This window comes from Augochlora pura, chromosome 9 (genome assembly GCF_028453695.1).
Source record: "Augochlora pura isolate Apur16 chromosome 9, APUR_v2.2.1, whole genome shotgun sequence".
NCBI lineage: Eukaryota > Metazoa > Arthropoda > Insecta > Hymenoptera > Halictidae > Augochlora > Augochlora pura.
Window position 1 is genome coordinate 13,907,308 of NC_135780.1, and position 15,446 is coordinate 13,922,753.

The window sequence follows — 15,446 nt, forward strand, 5'->3', positions numbered from 1 at the left end:
AGGTCAAAGGTTTTGTCGTGAGAAATGACCCGGCACCGCTGGCGAACTGTTAAAATCTCCGACGGAAACGAGAGACTTCAATAATTCTACTAATACGAGGAGAAATAAATTAGAAATAAATTAGAGAATTCGCCGAATATCATCTCTTCTCTGTACTAGTAAAATTGTATTGCTTACAATGCAACTCTTGGAGCGAACTAGTATTCCTAAGTAGTTCAACCGCCTAATTGGATTCAACTGGGTTAACCACGCTTCGGAGTAAAAGTTGAGAACCGCCCGACGATTGTTCGGGAAAATGAAATATTTCATATAATAGAAGATAAACCGTTCCATATTTTAGGACATCCAGCAGGAGTCGAGCTCTCTCAAAATTTATTTAAAACAATCTAGAAATTGCAACCCTTTGGAAATGGCTAACCTAATAAAACAGTTTAACCCTGTCGATGAATTATAGTAACAGAAAAAAGCTGTAACATTATTTAAAAATAAAAATCCTTCTTCCATTAATTAACATAAATTGTTATTTTCCAAAAAAATAGACCACCCGGCAGATATTTAAATCTGAAATAGAAATACAACTAGCAAAATTAATCTACGCCTAAATAATTCTCGAATTACAATGATTCATTTGATCAACAAAATAATAAATTCGATCGAAGAATAATTGTCGGTAGAAGAAAAGGTGAATTCCCTTCGAGAACGCTCAGCCCAGAAATGCATCGGCAAAGTTGCAAGGTAGAATGTGTCCTTACGACGAGCCGGTAAGTGCGCAGAATCCAGCGTAACGATTGCAGGAGCAAAGGCAGCCATCATACAGGTAAGGCGAGACCGGCTGTGATCTAGGTCACCGCGACCTCGTCCCAAAGACCGGACTTGCTAAAGGTTACGACCCGCTTGAATAGTCGCTCGATGGTCCATCGATTGACCCGCTGGCGGCCAGTTTTATTTCTATTCGCCTGTTAACCCATTCAAATCGCCGGACACTCGAGCGACATCGATACGGTTTTCGGTTGTCGCGCGGCCTGCCTGCAAATCGATTCAAAAATCATTGAGATTTTCCGAACTTATACACCATAGAGAGCAATCGCTGCACCTCAAATTTTTACAGATTTTTTAAATGCATTTCTTGAGTGCATCATGAGAGAGATATAAATAATAAAGAGATATAAATAACGAAGAGAAACGAATAATGATATATCATTTAATGAAAGGCAAATCCAAGCAATTCTACTCGATACGCGACACTACCCTTTTCTTGGATTCGCGGTTTCATTAGTAATGACGTGTAATCGACCCTTTGGAAACGGAACCAGGCTACTCCGAGCCAAGAGAGAGGACTAAGAAAAATGTCGGCATGTTTAAACAAGCAGCTATTACCCACAGAATAATAGATTAGCGTTGCCGGAATAATTACAAAATACATTTTACAAATAAAAATAAGAAAATCTTATCAGATCGTGAATCTAATCAAATTTACTTGCTGTACATTTTGATTTTTTAATAATTTTCGTAAATCGAACAAGTATACCATTTTAAATTTCTCCCATAAATGCATAAGATTAATTACACTCGAGGGGTATTTTTTGAAGTAAGGGTCGACTTAGCTTTGCGTCCGAGAATTTTTAGAATTCACGATGAAAATAATCTATTCATCATCGACTCGCTCGAGATATTATTGTACGCATTGTTGTACGGAGAAATAGTATTTTCTCTATGACAAGGGATGTCCTGGAAAAAGTGAGAAAGTAGTGAAATCAGGCTGGGACGACGCGACTGAGGGGAGCGAGAATTAATTCGAGATTTTCGAAGGCCGTAGGGCTCGTCGAGATTGAACGTACGCTTAGTTAATCTCCGCGGATGCGAGTTGCCAGTGAAACGAGCAACTTCCTGATCCTGTTTTCTTCGTGGATCAACGGCTCACCGTTCACGAGCACGAGTCTGTCGAAGTCTCCGCGTCGAGGTCTCCAGCCATAGCCCTCGCACGAGATGATCGATCGTCGCCGACGTCCGATTCAGTCCACCACAACCAGACTCGAACATCTTCGCTAAAAGCATCAACGATTATTAATATATATAATTCGCGTAACAACGATGCTTTTTCGTATGCGATAATAATGGTAGGATTTTATAATACTCGACTGCTTCTCGCTGCGAAAAGACGACCAGACAATATAATTAAACGCAACCGCTGTTGTTTCGTCGTAGGCACGTTGGCACACGTAATTGCCACACTCGCGCTTACAATATCTTGCTTGTAAGTTACGTTCACGCGCTGCCCATTCCGATGACGACTGAATTTACAGTGAAAGTCATTGCAGATGCGCCGAACGTGCGCGTGTCGCCCGACGTGCTTAAAAGTGCCAGGCTATATCAGAAGCTGCAGGAAATAACAAACATTATTGTCGACAACGTTCGATTCTCAACGAGAGGGATAAAAATAAGATAATCTTTTTTTCCCCCTGTAAAAATATCAAAAGAAAAAATTACAGATTTTACTACCTGCTGATTTTGGAGACTCTGCGTCTATGGAATTGAAAGTATTATAGTCGCACGAATTAACGACAGGACTATCAGTTTCACGCCGCTTTAAAGACTGGACACCGCCGACAGTTTCCACTTTAGCGATTTGTCTCCCTTGTTCTCGCAATCTCTTCACGTTGACCGGTTCTCAGGTCGATGGACTCAAGCGACCGTGAACAATTATGCGACCTGACCTTCCGGCATTGATCAACGTTACCTCAGAAATCTCTGAAGAAAGCTCGATGCATAGATAAAGACGAAATTATGCCGTGGCATCGTCAATTTGTTCAGACGAAGCACCTATTATGGAATGTTTTTCAGCATTTATTTAAAAATAAGAGAAACTGTTTCGATCGACTTACTCCAAACATTATTCCCGAAGCTGGAACTACCAAACCACTCTTCTCTCTCGGTGGTATCAGGTTTGAAAACCCGTACGTGCCACGAAATATTCAGCTATCGGATTTCTCGCGTGCAAGCTCGACGAGTTAGCGCACCGCGGGATGATAGGGGTCGATCACTCCGCGTAGGGTCGATCGATTCGGCGAAACCTTTTGCGCGGCACCAACTCGACCCGTCGTTTTCACCGTGGCTAATGAAGTATCGCGTTAACGGGAAACTCGATATCCCGTAGCAGAGAGACTTCTGACCGACGAAAACGGTTCGACCCAAAAGAGGGATGACGCGACCCGCCGTTGATCCAGCATTATTATAAAAAAAATATATAATTATTGATTAGACGGCGCAGTTGACCAATGCCTGATTTAGATAACAAGTGATTTTGACAATGAACATGATCATGGTTCTTCTTAATTTGCAGCTTTCTTTGCCTATACAGGCTAAATTAATTTATAAGGCATAAATTACACGTTTCACGGCGAATTGTTGCATGGTACATAAGTTGATATGCTATTATTCGCGTCCTTTGAAAATATGTAATTTTTGTATTTGTCAATTTTCTGTAAAACGTATAATTTATAAGTTGTTCGTCTATAAGTTATGTAGCTGATATTTGCGTACTTCCTTCGCGGCGCGCCGTAGTTCCGAATTCAGTACGGAGACATCAATCCTGTCCATCGAACTTCCCGTCGTACGTGTCCGGTTACGGAGATTTCAACAGAAGCTCGAACTCGATGCCGCTTCCATTAAACTGTCTTCTCCCCTCTTTCTGTCTCCCTCCCACTTTCTCGTACTCTTTCCGTTCATCTCGTTTTGTTCCCTTCACTCCGCTATATTTCTCTTCTACGGTGCAGTATACACGTGTTTGTTTCTATTAAGATTACAGCAATATCTGCAAACTGTCAGCACATGGCGGTGATCGTTTAAACAATTTTTTTCTTTATATTATTTTTTATTCATTCGTTTGTTCACCGAAAGGAAGGAAATGGTTAGTGGTGACCCACTGGCAGATCATGCGAACAACAAGCTAGTATACGTTAACGTAACAATCAGATATGTTTGAAGTAAGTTTATCGAGTAAGTTTAAAAATAATCTACGAAGGGCGCAGCAATAAGCGAAAATGAAACTTTTCCAAACGCAGCACAGGTGCGGACACGTAGAATTGTGTTAAATTTACTTTGTGACTCTTTGTCAGCGCAAACTCAGCGTTATCGACCACTCGTCGGACCGTAACCACTGTCGTTTGTGTATGTCTGCGCCAGCGGTTTCCAAAGCGCACCTCTGCACATCTCGAAGCGGTGACAAAGGGTTCATGCCGGTTTTTCGATAATCTTGATGAACGCTGCAACCAGAAAAATAGGAATAAGTTCGATACTTGAATAGCACCTCTATAGCAGGCATTCGTCTCGTTGATAATAATGTTTATCGTTTCGTGTTACATAATGATAGCATTGGAATTGCATGGAAGATTTTAAAACAGACCAAATCTACTCACGCCTCGAGTTAATTGAATTACAAGCCCGCCGATGGAAATAATTGGTTGTTGTTTCGAAGACGCTGGATATTCCGTCGTCTCTTGTTCTACCTGCGATAATGATGATCGAACAGTAGACATTATCAGCTTAATGACGAAATCTAAGAGAGGAGGAAAGTAGTCTACATGGCGCGGATAAAGTTACCAGTGAATGGTTCTCATTAAATTGCAGAAAATCCGCACAAATCCTCGCGGAACATTCCCACTTTGATTTCGTAATGCGCCGCGCGTAGTGAAGGCGCGATGGATCGAGACGCGGCCAGATTTACGTAATCGTTTTTCACCATTGTCATCCGATTGGAGCAGCAGTTAATTAGTCCTGGCAAAAAGTTGAACGAAGATCCTGCAACAAGCGCCGAAATTCGAATTAACAATGCGTACAATTTACAAAATATTTAGTAACGAATCGTCTCTTCGACCGCATTAAATAGTGACAATGATATATTACTGCGAAAAAATTATGCGAGTAATAATTCATCGCCAGTGCATACGTGCGCGTACTTGTTATAGATATCGAAATACATATATGTGTCCTTTGATGGGTCGTTCAACAATTTACGGCCCACTTTCATGCCTTATAAAGACTCTTAATAAAGCGATGCCGAGTCGTATTTCCTATCCTCCCACTGGGATTAGAATTTATGGGCGATAAATTATATTACGTGGTACAAATATTTAAACAAACTGGCCCGTGACTTGCAAATAAACGTAGCGGCAATTAAGTACACTGATGGTAAGGGAAATTGGACTTCTTTTAATGAAATTTTTGGTCATATTAATTTGTAGGAATACTACTTATAAAACAGAATGAAAAATTATTCGAAGCATATTTGATTTCATTTCAGCTAAAATAGCCAGTCCTCCGAGTTTTAATGGTTTAATAAGAAAACGATAAAGTAGCTCAGATAATATCGATCACGAGTTCGACGGTCTCTCCTCGCTAATGAAAAGCAGGAGAGGTCCCAGTAAATCTGACAAAACGTGTCAGCGATCGATGCGCTACCCATTCGTTGCGCAGAAAAGCGCGAAGACCACCAGCGTACCCATTTAGAAACTCCGAAGGGAGTCACAAAGGAAACTGGGCTATAATCACGTGCTCGCATTGAATAAGAAACCTCAGATCAGACGGTACGTGCGAAAGATCTTTATCGCTCTCTCGAATCATTGCTATCCGAACGAATCCACGCGCGTAGTAGACGTGTCGCGGCGCATAACCACACGTTCCTCCGCATCCCCGTGTTGTAAGCGTTGATGGTGTCCGTGACGCAATAATCTACTCCACGCGGCGACGGGATTCGGAGGGTTTCGAGATTCGAGCGGCACGAAGAACCAGAGAATCCTTGCTGCGGTTTTCCAACTTTTCCGGAATGCGTTAAGTTTGAGCACTCGGAGAGTTTCGAATATTCAGTCGAGTTATTTACATGGAACCTTTTAACGCTGTTGAAAGACTCCGGGACGTATCTACATACTTTGGTGCGCGTCTACGATTTATGTCTTAACTCTTTGCACACCGATGTCCCCTTTTGGGGAATGTAACAAGATTCTTGATCATTGTGGCAGCCGTGCATTATCATTCATCCTTTTTACTTTGCTCAACTTTTCAGCATTATTTTGAAAATTTTCTTCTATCATCATAATCTTTGCACGAATTATGATAGCTGAATTACGATAGCATCGATTGTCCGTAAATTCGCGAACAAGTCCTATCGAACTCTTGCTGCGAAATCCATACCGCTCGATGATAGGGTACTTTCTCATCTGCCTACTCACAATTCGGTTAATCGCATTCACGCGAATCAAAGCACCGCCGCGCCGGAGAAACGTTGGCCGGCGAGCTCGTTTCACAGAGTTCTACGGACTGATTTGCGTTCACGTTGCGTTCGGCGCACAAAGTGTGGCAGAGTTGCACACCGTTTGCGCAACCTCCCGTAAAGACGAGAACGATTGATGAAACAACATACGGGAGAGAACAGCGCGAACCCTCATTGAAACCGTCTGGAGCCAATTGGATAATTTATTCCGTCTTGAGATACAATTCTGAAATACATATAAAACTTATTATTGTATTGCAATTTATAATAATAATTTACGGCAAATTTATAGAAAGAGGTAAAAGTCTGCTCAGCGCCTACTTCTTGCAATTAATTTACTAATTAAGCACGGCCTGCGCTTCGATGAAATTTTCTAGTTTTAAATATCGAAGCGGTTAGATTTATATCTCATAAAAATCCACGGTGCGATAGTAGCATAAAGTGCAACGTTTACACGTGTATTTCTAAATTTAGCACTCTGCAGTGATATACTCGTATATTTAGGTTCGCGTACGTTAATTGTAACGCAAAGTCGTCTGGAACGGGAAAGAACTGCTTCGAAGTTACGGCGGTAGGTAGTATATCAATTGAAGCGGTACATTTTTAGAGAACAAAGACCTCGCGGACTGTGCAACTACCATTCGAAAATAAAAATCTATATAAAGAACAATTTCCTATTATGCCAGAAGCTATAGACGCCGCAATCCAGACCGTATGCACGGGCTTTTTTATCAGCGGCACGTACCAATGTCTCGGAAAACATTCGATCGCTCTCATTCCAAATTTATCTCTCGGCGATCCGTGTAACTGTAATGACAGTCATCGCGAAGTTCCATAAATATCCATGTCTATGGCCGTCCCCAAAGAGGAATTTAACGTATTACATCGACGCGGGAACGAGTTATTGGGTAATTTCCGGCTTCGAAATGCTACTCCGATGCGGTGACCTAAAATCATTCTGAAACATCGTTCTCCCTAAAAGGATAGAACAATAAACATTAATCAAAAACCTCGGAAAAAACTCGAGTCTACTAAAACTATACTATATATATTTAATATATTTAATGTATTATATACTGTACTATACTGTACGATATACAATGTATTATACTGTATTATAATTTTAATAACAGCATAATTGAATAGCAATAATATTAACATTACAGTTACTGAACCGTGTTGATAATATTTAACAAGCCACTGGAGCACGGTACAGAGAAAATCCGTGTAATTATTCGCGCGTTCGGCAGGCGTGACACTTTTACAAAAATTCAATAAGGATTACCGCGATGCCTCATTAAATACGGATTAAACAATGGCGGCACTAGTCGAGCGTGACACTTTCAATTTCGTTCATCTTGTTTGTACATGGTCAATTACCAAAAGGCACCCACGAGGAAGTTATCGACGAGCTATCACGCAGAGATGCCTACGAAAAGATAAATTATTGTAATAATTTATGGACTATTTTGACAAGAACGAAACAATATTAATTGTTATTATTAATTATTTACAGGCGACCGATTGGTGGCTGAAAGAAATGTACCTGTCCGTCACACTGCCTTTACCAATTAACAGCAATCCTGGCCTGGCAGCGAGACCAAAACGATTCTCCAATCAGAAAGATGCTGCTGTGTTCCTCGCGAGATTTCTAACGGAGCTCCTCAATTATCAAGAACTATTGGACGAGTAAGAGAATATCAATTTAATTACTAAACTAAAAGGTTAATCGCTAAAGCAAGTTTATCTATGTTAATTCGTTTATATTTTCGTTCGAATTTCGTGCACAGATTTACCAAACATTTAACTAGCAGTTCATTCGAGAGAGCAGGAGGGTTCAACGAAATGTCCCAATGAATTTGCGTTAATCCTTGAGAAGCAGAAAAAAAAGGAAGCATTCCTTCCTGCTTCCTTCCCGCGCTGGTACGGGATAAAGGCTTTCATCCTCTCAATGCAGGAGCATCCTTTACGTTTCTCTCGCAACGAGAGTCTCTTTATGCTCGCGTCTCAGGGATCTTAGATCCCGGATTTCCTCGCAGACGTGCTGCTCCCTTCGCTAAATTGATTTCGGTGCGGCTTCTTTTTGTCCGCCGACAAATCAGCTTCGAATGACAAAGCTTTTCGGAGAAAGCTCGGGTTAGGCGCACTCGACTTCGTTTCTCCAATTCGACACTTTCCCCCTCGACGATTAGATTAGTCAGCTCCTTTCTGCAACGGAGTAAAAATTGAAATTTTTATATTTTTTTCTTTCTTTCAAGTATAGAGTGCGCATCACTTTTATATAATACATAAGCGTGTTCACGGATTTATATTATCGAATATATTCTGTTCTTAATTTATCGTATCGATCCAGCTTTAAGGGTGAATATTTGTGGCTGTCAGACGGATTGTAAAATTATTTGGACAAAAGCATCGGCTGTTTGGGTAATGTTGAGTTACGTTTTCGTTTCAGAAACGGCTTAGAACCCGATAAAGTGAAGTCGAAAGATGGGAAGGGGATGGAACCTCTATGTATGGCTCAACACTATCAAATATTCCGCACTTATCGACGACCGGGGATCAACGGTGACGAACAAGTTATACTCGACAGGGCTACGTCCGGTAATAACATAATCATCGCACATCACAATCAGGTATTACTTATAGAACATCAACGAATAAAAACGTGTTTAGCAGTCGCTTTGAAAATAAAAAATTCTTCCGAATAAAATGGGAGCAGACTGAACATTTGTATCGTGTCAAAGACAATATTAACTTTATTTCTTTTCGTAAAATAATTCTGTATTTTAGAAAAAGAAATAAAACAAAAGCCTATTTAACGTTTATTCTCTTTTTACGGCTACACGTGTAAGAAGCAGTAAACGTTTGATAGTTTTACAGTGTGCCGGTCAGAGCTCCCGATCGAGGACGTATCACAGAGTCGGAATTGGTCCAGCAAATTCTGAACATCATGGAAACCAAAGCTGACCCCAGAACACCGCCCTTTGGTATACTTACGACTGCACCGAGAACGGCTTGGGCAAAAGCCAGAGAGGAATTACTAAAGCGTACGTTCTCGACCATTTTAAAAGCAAAGATACTCTTATATTTATATTTCGATTGTTCTGCACTTTTCGAATAAAATAAGTTTACTTTTAATTGAACTCTTCGACTACGTGTTAAATTAATAGTTATACTCTATGTAGAATTTATTATAATTCAACACGTGGAAGAAGAGTTCTATTTTAATAATAGTTTACGATAAAAATTCAATATTTATTTTAATGTTAATAAAAGCAATCGTCGATTTATCGTTATCTTGCGCGGAGGAGAGCACCCAAGTTATACATTTAACAGACAGCTGTAGTAATCTCGTTGGAAGTTTTCCTGTTCCCCTTGTCGAGGTTCCAGCACACCGCCCATAATTAACCGCCTGTTCTATGTTCGCCAGTATTCGCAATATTCCCATTAGCTCCCTAACGCGACCTTACTCAACGAGATCCTGTGACCTACGTCTACAAATCGAATAAACTATCCTATAACGAGTTAACGATCGCGGAGGAACGTTGCCTCGTTTATCCGGCGAACCGACGATTATTACGTCAGCACGTAAATAATTTTCTTATTCCAAAATCTATTCCAGTCTAAAACAATAATTAATAGATCATTGAAAAACTTATCTGTAATTTTGATACAAATTAGAGACACGTTAAACTGTTTATTAAACTGATTAAGAAGTAAACGTAACTTACAGACGAACGAAATCGACACAATCTGGAATTATTGGAATGTAGCCTGTGCGTGGTTTGCATCGACGACGATGTTCTGCCAGCCACGTTCAACAACCCGTTAAAGAGCGAAGATCGGTGGATCGGTGATAGAGATTATGCGAACGTGCTCCATCATGCTCTCCACGGTGGCGGCTCTAGACATCTGGGCGCAAATCGCTGGTTTGATAAAACTTTCCACGCTATACTTGGCAAGGTAAGTCGACAGTTCTGTATACCTATCGTCTGTTATTTATTGTCAAAATTCACCCAAGCGTTTATAAAAGTTCTTTTTAAATGTATCAATTGTTTTGTAAAATGTTCATCTCTTCATATTTATTAATTGTTACATCGTGTACCAGTCTCTGAAGGAATTAACAGGCGAAAGACGTCTCTGAAACTGATCGTAGAATTTCCACTTATGATTTTTTTTGATTTATCAAAGGACGGGATGTGGGGATTGACTTACGAGCACTCGGCCGGCGAAGCGCCAGCAGTTTTCAAGGCGTTCGAGGAGCTGACAGAGAAAGTGGATGCGATGCCACCTCCGGATGATAACACCGTGCCATCGCATTTGGCCGCACCTGAAAAACTCGAATGGCACTTGTCAGAACAAACTCGCAATCACATCAGAGATGCTCTAGTAACATTCGACTCGTAAGTAGTATTCAGATATTATATGTATACACAAGATATCATAGTATCATAGTGCCTTATTCTTTACCTCGATCTTATAATTTCTGTATTTACTTTCACAACTATATACACCGTTGTTGTCAATATCAATAGTAGCACTATATATTGATGCTTTTTAAAAGCATGAACCTTCCTGACTTACCCTACGTCTAATTATAAGAGTATGGGGGCGAGATATTAATGGGGTTCGGAATGGATCACGTATACACATACGATGTGGTTGATCATTAAACCGTCTGCCATTTGTCGATTAATTACAACCACGCATCCAGCACAATTCCGGCTGTTTCTAATCTCCTAATGGTTATTAATGGCTTGGTCCTTAATCACTGAAATTGCCGCTAATATTTTCTTTTTCTTCCTTGTATAAATTATTCAGTTTGGTGGAAGACTTGGATCTGTGCATCTTGTGGTTCGATGACTACTCGAAGGAGTTCGTAAAGACCTGCAAGATCAGTCCAGACGTTTACATACAGTTAGCCCTGCAACTTACATATTTCAAGTAAGAATTGTCGATTGACATTTTCAATAAAAATAGTTGGAAAATAGTTAGTTCTATGAAATTAGTACGCGTATCGTGGACATTATTATTATTATTATATGGTCATTTCTTGTTCGCATTTGACCTCGGACACGTGTCGTCGTCTACTATAAATATATGTATGTTATTATATTCGTTATGTGTAGATTGCATGGAAAATTGGTAGCAACGTACGAAAGCGCGGGTATCAGAAGATTTGCTCTGGGAAGAGTGGACTGCATCAGGGCTGCCAGCCCGGAAGCGCTAGCATGGGCGAAGGCAATGTGCCAAGAGGATCCGGAGACTCAAGCGGCAAATGAACAGAACAACGCCCCTGACAAAGGCACCAAAAGAGTTCAGTTCACCATTTACAGTGTAACTGCAACTTGGCTGTATTTTGTAGAAATCGTTTCTAGTTACAGTTTGCATAGTTGATAAATATGTCCCAGTCCAAAGTATACAGAACAACTAACAGGTATAGTCCTCGCGCAAAGAGAAGACGCTTTCGTGTTTACATGCCCCCCTCTTACTAGCTGCCCGCTGCTAGAGAGAAGGGGAAGGTAAGTATAACGACGCCTTCTTATCGCGCGAGGACTATACCTGATATATTCGAATCATGGAGAAACTAGTTTTATCTATTTCATGATTGTTGCAAAGATCTGATAATTTGTTGCAATTGAGGGACATTGAGACGATAAAAGTTAACGACATGAAACAACAACACATTTTAAAAAACTAACAAAAAGTACAACAATACCAGAAACAAAAAAAAAACAGCATTCCCAGAAACATCGATGTATTTGCATATGTGTATGGATTTCTCGTTTCTGTCGTCATTTACTACAAACATGCGCCGCATGCACGGTACATATTAAGAGAAAAAATACATATACGCATAAAGGCATGACGACCACGAGTTCGCGTAGAGAATAGAAAAGTTATTGAAAAGGGTGTACCGATTGTTAAAGGTGATAAACATTATTGGATTAAAGTACTCGCGCAAACGATACCTAGTGTTGAAAGACGGTGAAGTCGAGCTTTTGAACAGTAATCCCACCCTGAAGGAGTACACGGCGGAGGACGGAAACGAAATGATAAACGAAAGAAAAACTCTCGAAAAAAGGCAATCAATTACGGCAGGCCATGTACGTTCCTCCCTGTTCGAGTGTTTGCGCGATACTCGAGCGGCCTCGGGCAACCTCTGTGGGGCTTTTCCGTTTGCTTTCTTTCCGTAGGCCACCCTCGTTTGGAAAGCGCCGCAACGAGCTCCGCTGTTGTTTCTCGTTTATCACGATGTTATTTCAGTCGGTTCCGTTCTCCGCAATTACGCCGATGTTCATCGAAAATGCACGATAATGAAATTGACTCCCTTCGTGCGTGTAGTTTTCTACCCTAACGAACCTGCACGCCGTTCCCATGGTTAGATCGAGCGATCACTGCCACGGAAAACTTATGGAACACGTCACAATTAATTACTGCGGGAGCTTTCGCCATAACGTCCGTATTCGTGGGTTGAATGACACCGTATCCTACAAAATAGGAAAAAAATTTAACATTACTTGTTTCAATTGCTTGTGATAACACTATAGTATATTCGGAGAAATATTTTCTGTTATAATAAAGTATTTCCACACGTAATAAGTATTGACGAAAGCTATATCCACTGAAAAAGCTGTATCTTTAGTTACATCTTTGTAGAAAAGATCGCTGATCAACATCGTATTTTCCACACTCGCAATCCGTGTGACAGAATGATCTCGATTCGTGTATCATTTGCATCTTCCTACGTGTCTTACCATACCCATGGTCATTATATGGTAACGTCCCGTTCGAATCGCGATTGAAACGATTCCGTTTCGCTCGTTTTGCAGCAGGAGAGATTGAAAGAGTTATTCGATCTGGCAGTGCAGAGGCAAACCAAAGAAATGAACGACAACATAAATGGACAAGGAATTGACAACCATTTAATGGGGCTGTATTACGCCGCGAAAGAAGCCGGGGAACCGGTCCCTCGTATCTTCAGCGACGAAGCATTTGGAATCGTCAATCATTTCGCCCTTTCAACGTCGCAGGTTAGTCACTATATTATATTCCTAGTTCCTACTATTTCTGATATAGAAAATATACAGATGTGACAATCTGTCGAGTCTCTTTAAGCAATCCTATTTCAAATATTTGAATTTCTGTAACAGATACATGTGTTGGTAACCTTTTTCGTTAATTTCTCTGTATTGACTTGGTTGTCCTATGTTCATTCAGGTAACCACGAAGAACGATGCAATTATAGGGTACGGGCCAGTAGTTACAGACGGTTACGGGTGCGCTTACAACATGAGGAGCAACGGGTTCATATTCTCGGTGTCCGCTTTCCACAGCGACGATAGGACGAACGCGAAGAAATTTGCGCAAACTCTGGAACAAAATTTGCGGGATATAGCAACTATGTTGAAGAATGCGTTACACCAGTGATAAAATTAATTGTAAACGCTTCGCTAAAGAAAGTAATGGAATACTCGTAGGGATATAATTATTTCGAGACGGAGGTCGTGTTAACGATAAAACATACGTTCAAACATACCAATGAAAGCACGTAAATTCAGTTGACGCATATAATATTTCCGTTTCAGTCATCCGAATATATTTATTTTTAAAACGGAACGAGTTAATATACGTTTATAAAGCTGTTGATCTAAAGTTTAATCGAATTGACAGTTAACGACTATATTATAAATATATATATTACAATGTTATAGAATTCGAATGGACGATTAACGATTAAAGATTATATTCCTCGTTGCAATGGATAAGCCGATCAATTATATTAGAACGATGATCTATATTCTATATCGTTCGTAACGTTGAGAACGATTTCTATTAATTAAATCGGGATAACACGCCGCGAAGCGTACATATCAGTCATGATCTCCTGGATTGGTTTGCGAAAATGTTCGCTAGCGGAGTAATATTTGAAGTATATTGTCTGTTATATTCGTGTTAATTTGTTCATTCCAGCGACATAGTTATAGAAAAGTTATCTAACTTGAAAAGCTTTCTATGCGTTAAACGAATCTTTTTATTATTAATTCTAGAAAATGGCCACGAATGGGGCATGTATGTTAGGAAGCTTTTAATTAACTATATTAGTCACCTATGGTGATTAGTGCAATATATGTTACAAACTATAGTCACCGTAGACTCATATGGTCTATACAAATTTTGTTAATCTTTGCAAAATTATATGCATTACGTGTTGTATGTTATATAGATATTTGATATATATGTATAAATAAGATTTCTATACCGATACCCTATCGGCAATTGACGCCGCACGGCGTCAATATCAGTACTGTCTTCTATCAAAGCTAATGACCACATGAAATGAATGTTATTGTTATTTACCAAGCTAATGGGAAAAAAGCTAGTGGAAAAAAATTATTCGATTCTAAAAAGGCCGCCATATTCTTTCAAAACGTGCGTAACTTGAAGACACAGCTCTTTCTCGTACAGTATTTATTACAACTAAGAGAAATAAATCCTAAGCATGTACGACACGTTGACCTTCGAATGACATTCCTATAACAAAGAACACTTTTGTACATGGAGAAAGGAACTCTAGAGAATATATATATTTTTTAATTAAAATACGAACGCATTTGTTTCAGAATATATTAAACATGATTCTTGTTGACTTTTGCACATGTTCTAATCCAATGGATGAACTTTTAACATATAGCTCTCTTCCTTTCGTATGTATATAGTATATAGTATATATTATATGATATATATGATATATTATATATATATATATATAATTTAAAATATAATTATATAGAAACGAGTTTTTTGTTCTTGAAGTATATTTAAAGATTAATATACCATGCTTGGTTGTAGTTTTCTTACCTCGTGATAACAATACGTCAACGAAATTATATGGACCCTTTTAAACAAAATATTAATAATGTACTTATTACGATATTGGAAGTACTTGGCTTAGAGGGAATGTTCTGTATTGTATAATGTACTTTTGTTCCTCATGTGATGCCGAAGTGTTCGGCGCAATAGTTTTTTTCGATAAGAAGTTAATGATAAGACGAAGAACGTGTGGGTCACACGTTTCGATTATTCTGAAGATCCTTAACGGTAGAAAAAAAATGTTGTTTCGTATGCAATAATCTAATATTTATCTTGCTAAAGATAGAAATTTAAGAAAAATGTTAAC

General features: G+C 39.5%; 1 protein-coding gene and 1 long non-coding RNA gene across 4 annotated transcripts; one reads left to right on the forward strand and one right to left on the reverse strand.

The window, feature by feature from the left end:
* Positions 1–1,594: 1,594 nt before the first annotated feature.
* On the reverse strand, positions 1,595–2,893 carry LOC144475235 (uncharacterized). Its single transcript, XR_013494836.1, has 4 exons — positions 2,500–2,893; positions 2,135–2,377; positions 1,839–2,045; positions 1,595–1,728 (listed from the first exon to the last, which is right to left on the reverse strand). It is a non-coding gene; the product is annotated as an uncharacterized LOC144475235 (long non-coding RNA).
* A 4,893-nt stretch (positions 2,894–7,786) lies between these two features.
* Chat (Choline acetyltransferase) lies at positions 7,787–15,187 on the forward strand. 3 transcript variants are annotated; one of them, XM_078190912.1, is made up of 9 exons: positions 7,787–7,954; positions 8,718–8,898; positions 9,138–9,312; positions 9,999–10,228; positions 10,457–10,668; positions 11,087–11,209; positions 11,395–11,602; positions 13,099–13,299; positions 13,487–15,187. In XM_078190912.1, the coding sequence occupies exons 1-9, from the start codon at positions 7,806–7,808 to the stop codon at positions 13,694–13,696; spliced, it is 1,689 nt and encodes a 562-aa protein (XP_078047038.1). In that variant the 5' UTR covers positions 7,787–7,805; the 3' UTR covers positions 13,697–15,187. The 3 variants fall into 3 exon arrangements, with proteins under 3 accessions (XP_078047038.1, XP_078047040.1, XP_078047041.1); XM_078190914.1 differs by having other exon boundaries at positions 11,395–11,581; XM_078190915.1 differs by having other exon boundaries at positions 11,395–11,581; positions 13,102–13,299.
* Positions 15,188–15,446: the final 259 nt, after the last annotated feature.

What these genes read in the sequence shown, in the direction of transcription:
- Chat (XM_078190912.1), top strand. Translation starts at nt 7,806, where the DNA reads ATGTACCTGTCCGTCACACTGCCTTTACCAATTAACAGCAATCCTGGC. An exon ending in CTGCAACTTACATATTTCAA is followed by an intron (nt 11,210 to 11,394) that starts GTAAGAATTGTC and finishes CGTTATGTGTAG; the next exon opens with ATTGCATGGAAAATTGGTAG. An exon ending in TTCAGTTCACCATTTACAGT is followed by an intron (nt 11,603 to 13,098) that starts GTAACTGCAACT and finishes CTCGTTTTGCAG; the next exon opens with CAGGAGAGATTGAAAGAGTT.